A 15,378-nucleotide genomic window follows, 5' to 3' on the forward strand; every position below is an offset into this window, starting at 1 on the left:
GATTAGACCGGGGTTCGAGCCTGTCACCACCAAATACGGAGGATGCGGAAAGGTCAGGAAATGACCACCGTATATCCCGGAGCAATATGGCCTTAGTTGCTAATGCTCCTAAAAACCAAATAACAACAACAACTTTTTTTTTTTTTTTATCTACAAATATATTTTTTTTCCTTTTTGATTTATATTTATTCCTTTAAAAATTATGCAGTAAGAGATATTACTGTTCAGTCTACTCTAATATTAACACAGTTTACTAAAGGTTCTGTCACATAAAAGAACATGATAGTGCAATATGCTCAGTTTGTCACTGCCACTCTGCACACTTATTTTGGATCCTGTTGGAGACCAGAGGGATTCTTAAAGGGTTTTTCAGTTGAGGCTGTAGTTAGCCAATCCCAAATGGTGGTAAGGTTTTTTACCCCCTATGAGTTATTCTGGGATTTTCCAACCAACATAACATGCAGATGGTTTTGTGAATACAAAGCAGTGTGCAGCTGTAATACATAACAAAACCACATGAACTAGTGTACCATAAGAACTAGCAGATTAGATTACTTATGTATTCTCAGGACATCTCCTTTTTATAATATTTCAGATTGTTTAGTTTTTTTTTTTTATCTGGAATTTCCCCATGTTCATTCAATTCATGGTCTCCAATGTTCAATTTTTAAAAGATAATAGGATATTGAAAAGTCATTGTGTAGTTACAAAGATGTGCAATCTACTTCTCAACATAATCACCCTGAACATTTAGATATTTATCCTGACATAATTGGTATCCTGTTGCAGAAATGTGTTATGATATTGTTAACACAATTGTCACACTGCTGATGTAACCCCTTATTTTTATAGCTGTAAATATTTTTACAGCTATACTGAGCCTTATAGTTAAACATGGTTGTAACGCATTCCATTCAATCAGCTGTTTGTTGTGCAGTATGTGGTCATTCAATGTCTTGCAGAATGACAAATGCATTGTGATGTTGAGATTTCTTTATTTTTATATGAGTAAAACAATTTTCTCTTTGAACAGCATTGTGGTTCAGGGTTCAGTCCCTATCCTTCTAATGTTTACCTAACCATAGAATTCTTAGCCAAAGATTTCATAATCTTCCTCAGCTTGCCCAGACTCCCTTAATGACTTGACTGCAGATTAGTTTGTACTTACTGTAGTTTCTGTGTTCTGTGATAATTTATAATCATCCCATGCATTTTTCCTCTTGGTCACTAGTTGCATTAGTTCATATGATGTTCATTTAAGTCTGAACCTTGAACAACATCAATTTTTGTATAAAAAGATTAATAGCTTCTATAACTATTTCTCTGAATGCTTTTCATTTAGGATTTGCAGTTGGTTAGCATCCACTGTTGGTCCCTCTGAAAAGAATTTAAAGCCTATCTACAGCCTTTTTTGGTCACATTTTTGAAATCAGTATCCCTTCCTTTCACCCTTGGCAGTAGTTATATCTTTTAAGTAAATCCTACATCAGTATATTGTGATCATTGCCACCCAATTGGTCCTTCATTTGACAATTCTTAACACCTGAAGGGTCACTGATGATAATCAGATAGGGTATAGGTATAGCTATATTTGTGTCTAATGGCTCCTGGAATTTCTCCCATCTCCACATATATATGCTACATCATACAAGCCAGGGATTTAAAAGTATATTGGGGCGCCTCCGTAGCCAGGTGGGCAGGAGCAGCAGTGCATAGCACATGCTTCTTGATTAGACAGGGGTTCGAGCCAGTGACCACCAAATACAGAGGATGGGGAAAGGTCAGAGAATGACCACCGCACATCCCCAGAGCAATATGGCCTTAGTTGCTAATGCTCCTAAAAAAAAAAAAAACCAAATAACAACAAAAGTATATGGGTCATGTGGTATGTAGCATATTGTACCCTTGTTCATCTGGCCTGTTAGCCACTGGGCCCCTAATGGGACCCGACGTTACCATACCTCGCCACGGGGAGGTCAGCCGTGTGTTACCTATATAGTACTCTGGTGGGTCCTGTCACCTACTTTTCTGGGATTTCAGTGGCTAGAACCTAAAAAAAAAAAAAAAAAAGTGCTGCTCGCGGTTAGTTATTAGCATTTGTCAGAATAATTTAGAAGCTTGCAAGGGGCTATAAACTGAAATAATATTTTCTATATGCCTAAATGGGTTGGGCAAGAAATTTTGATGTAGTTAAATTTGGACGTGTAGGGCTGAAAACACTGTGAAAGTCAACAGTAAAGGGGTGTGAAGACTGGAGAAAAGAAAAGGAAGTAAGGGGCTGATAGAGAGGATGGCCCCACGATTGCAGTGGAGCAGACCAATGCTCCACCAGAGGGAAGAGATTTGGGGAAGGGGGAGGGGAAAGAAAGCACCATTCAAGAGAGAAACAGTGTATGTCTTTGACCGAGTTGAGTCACAGTCTTAGTTGTGTTTCCATTACTCTGGTCCATTGAGGGTTGGCTGTTGTCTTGTGATTGATATTGTCCTATTCGTGGATTTGTTTTCTGTTGTTGCCTCTTTAATATGCTAGTGTAGGAAGAAGGCATTCAATACATGCAGAAAAGCTTTGCTAATGTGTGAGCCACTTTCCCACAAGTTCCAATCAGTATACGGATAGTTAACATCTGTTATAAGACATTCTTATAATATGATTTTATATTATAAATAAATGAATTAATTAAATGCTAAAATATATCTTTAAACTTTTTATTAAAATTATATATATTTTTTCTTATAGAAGACATGAACCTGAAGTAACAGTATCTCCTAGGCATAGCATTATGAGTGAAGAAGAAAGCAGACATAAACAGGATGTGCCATCAGATTCTAATCACGTGTCAATAGTTACTATTGGGGATGGTGAGAAAGTAAAAGATTCATCATTTCACATTACAGGAATTACCACTACGGCAACAGATGTAGATGAAAGAGTTATGTCAACAAAAAAACAAGGTGTTGTAGTAATCCAAACAACCTCAAAACCACCTACATGGTTACAACATTCGCATCCAGCAAATAAATCTGATGTGGTTGTGGTAAGGACTGATTGGCCAAGTGATACAAATAGCAATACCAGTGAAAACAGAGGAGATAATGAAGAAAGTATTAATAGCTGGACTTCAGCATCCAATAGTACTAATTCATTATCAAATGAAACTGCAAATGAAATAAGCCAAACACCATCTATAACTATGACTGTTATTGAAAAACCAAAAATTAAAGTGAATGTAAATCTTAAGAAGGATACCTCATTTTCATCCTCGCTTCAGTCTCCATCTAATCATGCTAATCATCCAAAATCTTCTACAAATAAAAATACCTCCACATCATGTAAGCCGCCAGAAAACAACATTTCATATAGTCCTACTTCAGAGGGTTCAAAAAGTTCATCTAATAAAAAAATCACCAGTGACACAGAAAGCATCTCTACTTTTGATAGTCTTGGTAGCAGTGACAAAGAAAATCGGAGCCGTGATGAAGAGGCCCGTGTTATTCTAAGGAGAAAGGTATGATTAGTTAATTCTGTGTGTTATTGTAATTTTTGTTTATATCAAATGTCTTTTACAATATCTGCATATTCAGTTTTCTCTACTGAAACTCATCAAAAGAGGAGAGATTTCAAGGAGACTTATCATCTGTTCTCTGACTAATTTAGTCAATAATAGCAAACAGAATAGCTCTTATCTTGCAAATGAACTCCAGGGCATCCACTGCCTTTCAGTAAAGATTTCCTTTTGTATTTATTTATCTTTTGATAATAATTATGTCAGAAAAATACTAAATAATGTAATTATTTAGGTGTTTTTTTTTTTTTTTTTTTTATTACTGAGACATTGATCTTGTATTAAAAGGGATATAGCAGATGTAGATCAAAGAGTTGTCCAATGAATAATTGCGATTACTTTGGTATTGCTTTAACATTTTTTGTTTTTTTCTTTCATTCAAGGATATGTTTTATTAATGTGCTTAAATCTTTTCTTGAGTTTTATATATATATGTGTGTGTATATATATATATATAGTTATTATAGTAAAAGCACAATAAGTACTATACAGATGCTGAACATGTATATGAACACAACAGTATATGGCTTACAGTAGGCCATAAGGCCAAAATAACTTATAAAGACAAAAATAGCCCCTGTAGGCCTACAAGGCCAAACCCTGAAAATAAACATATAACTAGTAATAAAATATAAATATATAATACAATGGTGATTATGTAGTTAACTATTGGGGTAGAGATACATTGAAAGGGACTTTTTTAAGGGCTAACCCTCTCAATATATCCTACCAACAATTAACGGAGATATCTGTTTCTGATTGCCATCTGCCTGTTTATCAGTGTCCAAATCTTAAACTTAATTTTGTTATAATTTAGTGGCAAACAGGCAAGATAACAATTAGCCCTACAATGTATCTCTACACCAATAGTTAACTACATAATCATCATTGTATTAAATATTTATATTTTATTACTAATTATATGTTTATTTCCAGTGTTTGGCCTTGTAGGCCTACATGGGCTATTTTTGTCTTTGTAAGTTATTTTGGCCTTATGGCCTACTGTAAGCTGTATACTGTTGTGTTCATATACATGTTCAGCATCTGTATAGTACTTATTGTACTTTTACTATAATAACTAGATTACAGACTAATGTAATGTACAATCTACTATTGATGGCATTAATCTGATCTGGCTAATAACTTGTATATTCATCCCTATTGTTTATATATATATATATATATATATTTAGTAGTAAAATTATAAGTTCTATAAGCAAACTAAGCAGATGAGAAAAACTAGTGAAATTTTTTGAAACTTATCGTATGTCAAATGCTCCAAAACGTGCAGGGTAGCAGTAAAGGAAGCAACCTTGTCCAATAGTATTAAGACGGGGGCTTGGGACTACCTTGTCCGATAGTATTAAGACAGGAGCTTTACTTTGGTATTTTCCCCCTTTTCTTGTACTATGGACAAGTTTGGAAGTGCAGATCCTGATACATGGTCAGGAGTAGTCCCCTGATGAAATGCCTGCCCATGTATCAATTTTTCTTTTTAACCGTCTTCAGATTTTTATATTTGCCATCCCTATATTCGATCTTCTTTCTAAAATAGCCCACCCCTATCTAAATACAGTTATACCCCTTTATAATTTTATTTTGTAAACCCCTTTTTAATTTTGTATATCCCATTGTAATTTATTTTATTTATTTTCTTTTTTCACAGTCCCATTTCTTCCTATTGGCTTGTTAATTATGCCATTTAATCATATTAGGATTTTAACATTCTTTCACCTTTTTCATTACGACTTAATTTCTTTTTTCTGCTATCGTTTACACCCTTTTAGTTCTGCACTGTGTACTTCTCATATCCATCTTTGCAGATCCTGTATTAATGTTTCTTACTACACACACACACACACACACACACACACACACACACACACACACACACACACACACACACACACACACACGGGTCGTTCAATAAAGAATCGCCCTCACCTACTTCCACATATCGCAGAGTCGTGATATTTTGTGTAGCATCATACATATCTCTGTATTAAAGGTGTAAAATTTCAGCCCTGTGTCTTAATTTGTTTTTCTCTTACAGAGCTGAACGTGTGACGAAGTAGCATCATGGACAAAGTTGTGTATGTATGTGTGTGTGTGTGTGTGTGTATATATATATGAAATATGAAAACGAAGAAGTGGAAAAAAAGGAAAAACAGTACGTGTACCTGAATGCGCAAAGCAGCAAAACAGGATACATGTATATAAATAAGTGTCACCGATTAAAATAAATATAGATGGAGAAGTTATTAAACACAAAATGCCGAGCCTAGTTGAAGAAAAAAAGAATGTTAAGAACCTATATAAAATTAAGTAGAATTAAATCTGAATTAATGCCGAATTAACAGGCCAATCATATGTACAAAAGCTGAAAGAAAAAGAGGGGAGGGTAATAGAGATAAAAATTATAAAAATAAAAATCAAAATTATAAAATAAAGAATTAAAAATTAAAAATTGGTACATAGATCAGGTATTTCATCAGGGGGCTACACCTGATCATGTACCAAACACTGTGTTTCTATGCAAACTCATGCTGATGGAGAAGCTATAGAAATGAAATGGATATAAAAATGAAATAGATAAAAAAAAAAAAAAAATTAAATGGATATAAAAATAATTTTTTTAAAAATTAAAAAATTTTTTAAATTAGTAGCTATAGTAATATAGTAGCTAATCTATTTCTTCATTATTACGAACATCTATATATGCATAACAATCCGAACCTTAATTTTTATGCATTCCGCTATGTTGATGACATTCTTATTCTCAACATTCATTTTGAAAATATTGCTAAATCCATATATCCAACTGAACTCACTCTCAATAAAGAAAACCTTGGCAACCAACATGCAAATTTTCTAGATTTAAGTATTACTCTAAATAGTCTTCCTCTTCGTCACAATTTGGAACTATTCGACAAAAGAAGCGAATTTAATTTTAATATTATCTATTTAACAAATTGGAACTCGAACATTTCGATTAAGGTTCATAAAAATATAATCTACACACAAATTATCCGTTTGGCTAATATTAGTAGCAATCAATCACTTTTTGCTGGTGCTTTAAATGATCTTTATACCAAACTTCGCAATAATGACATTCCCATTAATTTTTTAAATTTTATTATAAAAAATCTCTCTGATTTCATTAAAGAAAAATTCGGTTTTGCCTTGCTCCACCTTGATTAGGGTTAATTCGATACCTGTATAGTTGTATAGTTGTACATTTGAATGGTGGTATTTCCACTGCTTGGAAAGTGATCACACATTATGACTTCTATTAGAACGATGTCCGTGTTCTTTCACTTCCTAAGTTTTTCTTTTCATTTTTCGTAATTTAATATCAGTATTTATTTATGTCCAATCTTATTTTCTCTATTTTATTTTAACCACAGAGGGCTCCCACAGTTCTTCTCTTCTGAGCAACTCCACCATCGTTGTCATAGTTTTCCCTCTGTGTACATTCCATTCTTATTAATCATATTCGCATAATTGTATCTTATTAATCATGATCGCAAATTTGTATCTTCATTTCTTGATTATATTTCACTCAACTTATTTCTGCCAAATATCATAGGTATTTAATTTTTCTCCTCTTCATATTTTTTATTATACAGTAATACCCCGAAGTTACGCGATAGGTGGGTCCGACGAAAATCGCGTAAGTCGAATTCGCGTAAGTCGGGGTACAACTTTGCATATAAATACATATAAATTTTGCTTAATTGGGACCAAGGACTAACAAAAACACTAGTTTAGAAGAAAAATATTAATAAAATTTCAGTTCTTTATACATATTAATACAAAATATGTATTAAAAAAACAAATGACTTACGTAAAAAAGTTATTTCGATGTCGATGGCTTCATAAAATCTAACAAATTCGGCTGACGACACAGCGCGTTCTTTTTTTCACGCAGAATTTCTTCGTAGCAAGCTAATAATTTTTTTATTCCTTGCTTTGTAGCTATAACGCGTTCTTCGTTGGAGTCTATGTTTTCTAAAATTTTTAAGCCCTTTACAATTGAGCCCTTTTCAGTTTTCAACCTGTCAAGTTTGCAATTGTCGTGTGCTTTTCGCCGTTGCTTCATTTAGGCCTGTAGCACGTGCAATATCACATGGTCTTTCATTTCGCTCAAAGCGTTTCACAATTTCATATTTTTTCTCTATCGACAGAGGCGGACTGGCCATAAGCCTTACCGGGGAAACCCCGGTGGGCCAGTGTGATTTTGGCCATAAACCATAGTATGAGGCCACTATAAATTTTCCCCGGGTAAGAATTTTTGACCAGTCCGCCTCTGTTTATTGATAATTGCTTTTCTTTTTCTCTCTGAATCTGCAGTGTCTTCACCAGGACGCTTCCTTTTCACACCTTTTAATTAAGTATTTTACTCATTTTTAGGGAATAAAGCACAATTACAAAACGAGGAGGCACGCTTGATACGCATAAACAAAGCTGCGCGCATGTAGCAACTGAATAAACAACACCATAAAGGCAGAGATACACTATTAACACCTCACATTTCTAGGGGTTACTACCATAAAACAATAAAAATCCAGTTGCGTTTCTGCTAGTGAAATCTGTTATAAACTGGTAGTAAACTCGATCTAATTGCATTTGCGATTATACCGATAGCTGGAATTGTGTTGGTTTTTACGTTATTATGGTGAAATGTGTTTTCCCCTTCACTGATATAAAAAACATAAAAGCAGCAAAGTTGAATTTTGTTCATCTTTCGCTCTCATTCTCCGCCGTCGCACCGTATATCGATAACATATGAAAAACGACCTTGAAGATAGTGGGCGGCAGCGTTGCCAAACGAAAAAAATCAAGAACCGCGTAACTCCGAGTTCGCGTAAGTCGGGGTATTACTGTATTTCATATCTATCACTCAAAATATGCACTACAAGCTAGCGGTATTAATTTCCACTTATACTAACACTCTCATAGCCAAGGCACTCTCCATGAGGTTGGGTACTTACACACCCAGCTTGCCTAGTATCCTTTAAACTCTTTTCCTTCTCTTTACATCTTTCTACTTTCTGATCTTCGTTTTTCCGTCCGTTGAACTATTAGTGTAATACGAGGGTGATTCGGACATTCTCACTTTTCTTATTCTCACTATCTTCGCCTCTATATTTTTAACTTCTTTTCCCTCCCCTACCTTGCATTGCTTCCTTTTTCTATACCGCTATCTTGTTATCTTGTTATTCATTATTATTTAACTTACATACTTTTGTTTTAAACTTACGTTCTTACACACTTAATTTACTAAACACACTGCGTTTGCGTTCTTACATACTATCGACTCAATTTATTTCTAAATACACTACGTTACATAATTTATTAATCTAAATACACTGCGTTGGGGCTACCTCACTCATGTTTCTGGAGATTTAAAAAATTTTTTTAAAAATTATTTTTATATCCATTTAATTTTTTTTTTTTTTTTTTTATATCTATTTCATTTTTATATCCATTTCATTTCTATAGCTTCTCCATCAGCATGAGTTTGCATAGAAACACAGTGTTTGGTACATGATCAGGTGTAGCCCCCTGATGAAATACCTGATCTATGTACCAATTTTTAATTTTTAATTCTTTATTATATAATTTTAATTTTTATTTTTATAATTTTTATCTCTATTACCCTCCCCTCTTTTTCTTTCAGCTTTTGTACATATGATTGGCCTGTTAATTTGGCATTAATTCAGATTTAATTCTACTTAATTTTATATAGGTTCTTAACATTCTTTTTTTCTTTTTTTCTTCAACTAGGCTCAGCATTTTGTGTTTAATAACTTCTCCATTTATTTTTATTTTATTTTATTTTACTTTCATTGGTGACACTTATATATATATATATATATATATATATATATATATACATACACGTTTAATTGTAGATTGTTACCGATTATTGGTGTTTTTCATATAAGTATTAGTGTTCATACAAATTTGTAATCAAGTTAACCTAGTTTGGTTATCTTCATTCCATATGGCCTATACATTTTGAGTTAAGATAAAAAGTATAATGCTAAATGATAATGATTTTTCATAATATTTTACTAATGAAAACATTTTATCTTTTGCAAGATAATTATTAAATCTTAATTTCTGTATAAATTTATATAATAATACTAAATCTTAAAGACTGTACAAATTTATATAATGTATTGCATTACACCACGTGGCTGTCAATCCCCTACTTCATCGGGGGCTTTGAGTGGATTGACAGCCCTTTTCGACGTAATGCCTCATACTTACTCGTTTCTGTCTGTACCTATACCAGTTTTGCTATTTTAGTTTATATTTTCAGGTTCATTTTCTTAAAATTTTTTTCTTTTTAAATTAAATATTATTTATTTTCCTAATTTCTTCTATTTTTAGGTTAATTTTGTTAATTTTTTTAATTAATACTTAATTTTTATTTATTTAAATATTACTAGTTTATTTTTTATCGATCTCTTCAGCAAACTGTGATAGGGTACACAAAGCCCAACGAGTAAGTATTCTATATTGTAATACTACTACTTACATAGTGTTGTACTCCGGTAGAGGCCGTTGAGTAAAAAGGCGGTTTTCCCTCCTTCTATTTGTTTTTATGGGTAGGTATTATTACATCACAGTTGCACTAACTAATTACTCTGTGTGCTGATAGCGCATTGGTCTATATCCCCGATTTTCATACCAATGCATTCTATGGAGGTTTGTTGTTGGATGGATGAATTTTTAAACTTTATATAAGTTGTGTTAGCATGTGGATTTAATCTTATTTACATGCGTATTTACATTTTTTTTTTTTGTGTGTGTGTTTTTATGCCTTACCACGGAACTGTGCCGGTACCACTTTTCTAAGGCATAACAGCACATATATGTCCAGTGGTAAAGCTATATATACATATATACAGCCTCTTACTATGGTTTTTTTTTTTTTGTTGGGAAGGGGGGGAGGTTAAATTTGGCAATAGGTTGTAGTGCAGTCAGGGAACGAGCCTCGCCTGAGTGCAATAAACCTTATAAACATAGGGATACTTTTTCTGAGTAAATATTATTTTATTTTCAGATGGTTTTTTATGAATGCATGTGGGTCTACATTGGGGTGGTGTTTTCTAATATTTGTGTATATGGCAGTTTTTATGTGATACCTACTGTATCGTTTGGGAATTTTGTTTATATCCAGGGTTTTGATGAGTTTTTTTATTGCCATATTTACACTATCTATATTGTTGCAGATTTTTAAAAGTCTGTTTGTTTGATTTCTTATAGTATTACCATGTATATGCTTTGCTATGTTACTCTCCCAGTGTGTGAGTTTTATTGTTTTGAAATTAAAATGGTCTCTTTTATCATGGTGATGTGTATATATTTTGTCTGGGTTGATGGCAATTTCGCTGTCTAAGTAGACAGCTTGTAGGTTGTTATCCGGATTTGTACATTCAATTTTTAAGTCTGTTGGGTAGGTATTCTTTGCTACATTTGTAAAGTTGTCATAGTTGATCACGAGTACGTCATCTATATATCTATAGAATTTAATATTTACTGTGATGTTACTTTCATAGTGGTGTAGGTAGAGGTTAGCTATGGCGCATGAACTGCTGGATCCCATAGCTATCCCCCTGCATTGCATATATGTTTTGCCTCCCATTAGTATGTAGTTGCCTTTGACACTGATTTTTGTGAGGTCATTCCAGTATTGTTTTTTGCATTGTAAGATATTGTGATATTTTTGGTAATATATTTGTAGTACTTCTATTAGATTGTCGTGTGCTATGCTTGTAAAGAGGTTTTTGAAATCGTATGTGTTTATACTTTTTGTACTATTGTTATGTTTTTTAATGTCGTCCAAATATTCTTTGTTGTTGTTGATAATTCTGGTGTTCTTGATTTCCTTGGTGATGTTTTTTAATTTATCTTCCATGATCTTACTGGTATACTTGATGTAGCTATTTTTGCCTGAAGTAATGAATCGTTTTCCTGTAGGCATCTTGTGATATTTTGGAATCCAGTATATGTAGGGGGTATTGTATTCTGTCTATTTTAATTTTAAGTTTTTTATGCATGGCCAAAATTTTTTTGCTGATGCTGTTTGGATTGGTGTCTATGTACTTTTATGTTTCATTGTTATGCAGTTCCTCCTTAATAGCTTCAATGTAGAATCTTTTGTAAATAATACTGAAATTATTGTTTGCTTTGTCAGTTTTAGTGATCACAAATTTGTTTTGTATTTCTTTAATTTTGTTGTTGATAGTTCTTAAATTTAATTGCTTGTTATTTTTATCATGTTTTTGTAGTGTTATGTTTTCCCTGAAATGGTCTAATATGTTTTCAGTATTGGCGTTTATCCAGCTTTGAAATGATTCTATAGGTTCATTGTTTTTGTATGCGGCTTTGAATGCAAATTGTAGCAGATCTGTGTATATTGATTTTTTTTATATATTCCAGCCTAATTGGGGTGTTAGGTCTGAATTTTACACCCTTTTTCATTGTTTCTCTTAGTGTTTTGTCTTCGATGATATTGAGGTCTCCTGTTACTATATGCTTGTAATGTGTATTGATGATTTTTTAATATCTACTTTCCTGGCAGTGACATGGTTGTTCTTCTTCATTCATTTTATCACTGGTGTTTTTGTAATTGCAGATAGTTAGTCCTATTGGCTTGGTGTATCTGTATCTAATTTTTATTTGTGTGTTTTTGATGGGTAGGTAACTATTGTTATTATTAATGATGTTACCGATATTAACTGTGTCGTATAAACGGTTTTGGTATTTTATTAGGCAGTACCCTGTTTTAGTGTATTCGTTGAATTTTATGCCTATTCCGTGGTAAGGCATAAAAACACACACACAAAAAAAAAAAAAAAAATGTAAATACACATGTAAAAAAGATTTAATCCACATGTTAACACAACTTATATAAAGTTTAAAAATTCATCCATCCAACAACAAACCTCCATAGAATGCATTGGCATGAAAATCGGGGACATAGACCAATGCGCTATCAGCACACACAGAGTAGTGGTGAAACCCATGTTTAGTCTCTAGAGCAAAGTTTCTGACATCCCCCTCCCCCCATACTTCTCCTTCAACCCATGCACGGTACTAAGTACTATAGGTTTTGATACCTTTCGTGTTTGGGGTTTTCATAAAAAAAAAAAAAAAAATTAGTTAGTGCGACTGCGATGTAATAATACCTACCCGTAAAAACAAATAGAAGGAGGGAAAACCCCCTTTTTACTCAACGTCCTCCACCGGAGTACACTATGTAAGTAGTAGTATTACAATATAGAATACTTACTCGTTGGGCTTTGTGTATGCTATCACAGTTTGCTGAAGAGATCGATAAAAAATAAACTAGTGATATTTAAATAAATAAAAATTAAGTATTAATTAAAAAAATTTAAGAAAATTAACCTAAAAATAGAAGAAATTAGGAAAATAAATAATATTTAATTTAAAAAAAAAAATTTAAGAAAATGAACCTGAAAATATAAACTAAAATAGCAAAACTGGTATAGGTACAGACAGAAACGAGTAAGTATGAGGCATTACGTCGAAAAGGGCTGTCAATCCACTCAAAGCCCCCGATGAAGTAGGGGATTGACGGCCGCATGGTATAATGCAATACGTTATATTATTATATAAATTTGTACAGTCTTTAAGATTTAATAATTATCTTGCTACAGATAAAATGTTTTCATTAGTAAAATGTTATGAAAAATCATTATCATTTAGCATTATACTTTTTATCTTAACTCAAAATGTATAGGCCATATGGAATGAAGATAACCAAACTAGGTTAACTTGATTACAAATTTGTATGAACACTAATACTTATATGAAAAACACCAATAATCGGTAAAAATCTACAATTAAACGAATATATACTGGCGAGTATAATGTACAATTGGCCTATGGTAAAAATACAATGGCATTAACGCAGCACAGAAGAACTCGCAAATATAAAAGAATACATACAGCTAAACGTAATAACCACATTTTATATATATATATATTGGTCGATTTTATTTAATTAAATAGTTTGTATGTACAATAGCATTAACATTGCACAACTGACAAATTCGTAATACCGTAAACTTGACCAGATATCATTATCATAATCTTCAATAAGAACACAATATACAGTGTGTCTCAAAAATATTGGTACAAACATTTAGGGGAGGTAGGTAACATCTAAAGAATGTGAATTGCATAGGAACCCATAACCGGAAACGTCACGGGAAAGTAGTAGCAGAGGCACAAGAAGCAAAAATGACACAAGACAGTAATTAGTGGCAAACATTTATTTGACATAATATTAACAATGGAGTACGAGATGGATGCATTTCACGATGTTACAACAGATGCTCGAAAGTTCCACCATGAGACACAATGCATGCTGTGACATTGACACAGCATGGATTGGCGGACACGGTCCAACACACCTGGAGTTTCTTTGACAGTAACAGCAGCGCTGACGAGTTTTGCCATGAGATCCATTTCTGTCTCCAAAGGTGATTCACACACGATAGATTTTAGCCCCCCCCCCCACAGAAAGGTTGGTTTGGAGGTTGAGAAGACGAAAGAAGATATTTGTTGACATTGGACTTGAACTTCTGTAGATTGTAATTTTCAGGAAATACGTATGAAGGAAGGTTGTTCCAGAAAACGGCAGTTGAATGAATAAATGAAGAAGATGAAAAGTTGGTTCTGTGGGTATGAAGTTGGACAGTAAATGGATGTTGGCTGGTGGCGGCACAAGTTCGGACTGTTTTGAAAGAGAGAGCGGGAATTATAGAAGCCAATTCAGAAGAACAGTGCCCATGGAAGTATCTGTAGAAGAGGCATGCAGCAGAAACAGTACGTCTATGAGAAAGCGAGTGGAGAGACTCTGTTAGAGATGAATCATTAATTAACCTAACTGCCCTCTTCTGAATGGAATCAAGAAGCCTGAGAGAGGTTTTGGGGGCACCACCCCAGATGTGGGAACAATATTCCATGGCAGGGCGGATTTGCGATTTATACAGAGTGACCAGCTGTTTGGAAGAAAAGTAACGCCAAGAGCGAAAGAGAAAACCAAGTTTTTTAGATGCAGAGGAAGCAATATTTGTAATGTGCTTGTGCCAAGAGAGATTAGAAGTCATGGTAATCCCCAAAAGAGATATATCATTTTGCCTAGAAATCGGAGTGTCACTAAAGATAAGCATAGAAGCAGAATAATCCTTTTTGCGAGGTATAAGACAAGACTGAGTTTTAGAAGGGTTGAAATCAACTAAGTTGTCTGCCCCACTGGAGAATTACCTGAAGATCGGCATTTAAGGAATTGGTAGCAGATTTTCGAGAAGTTGAAGCTGATTGAGCAGTACAAGGTTTCTCAAAATGGAAAGTGGAGTGCAATGTGCTATCATTGGCAAAACTATGGATAGGATTTCCAGTCAATGGAAGAAGGTCATTAACATACAAGAGAAAAAGAGTGGGGGAAAGAACTGAACCTTGGGGGACACCGGCATTATTGGAGAAGTTAGAAGACAGAGAGCCATCTACCATCACCCTCAGTGAGCGATCAGAGAGAAAACTGGATAACCAATTACTAAAAACAGTTGGCAAACCATAAGATGGAAGCTTGTTTGGAAGACCTTTATGCCAAACACGATCAAAAGCCTTTGAGATGTCAAGAGCAACTACTTGTGTTTCACCGAACCTTTCCATTGAATTAGTCCATAAATGGGTAACATAAGCCAGAATATCACCAGTGGATCGACGCTGACGGAATCCATACTGGCGATCGTTGATCAGACGGAAG

At 33.8% G+C, this 15,378-nt stretch overlaps 1 protein-coding gene across 2 annotated transcripts in view; it reads left to right on the top strand.

Moving 5' to 3' along the window:
* LOC150089647 (serine/threonine-protein kinase 10-like) overlaps positions 1-15,378 on the top strand; it is a 218,350-nt gene that overhangs the window by 122,466 nt on the left and 80,506 nt on the right. For both annotated transcript variants that reach the window (XM_090389579.1, XM_090389580.1), the window contains exon 12: positions 2,738-3,506. In XM_090389579.1, the coding sequence (XP_090245705.1) occupies positions 2,738-3,506 (769 nt within the window). The remainder of the gene's footprint in view (positions 1-2,737; positions 3,507-15,378) is intronic.

The sequence above is a fragment of the Mastigoproctus giganteus genome, chromosome 2 (assembly GCF_048544385.1).
Source record: "Mastigoproctus giganteus isolate SK-2022 chromosome 2, ASM4854438v1, whole genome shotgun sequence".
In the NCBI taxonomy this organism is placed as follows: domain Eukaryota; kingdom Metazoa; phylum Arthropoda; class Arachnida; order Uropygi; family Thelyphonidae; genus Mastigoproctus; species Mastigoproctus giganteus.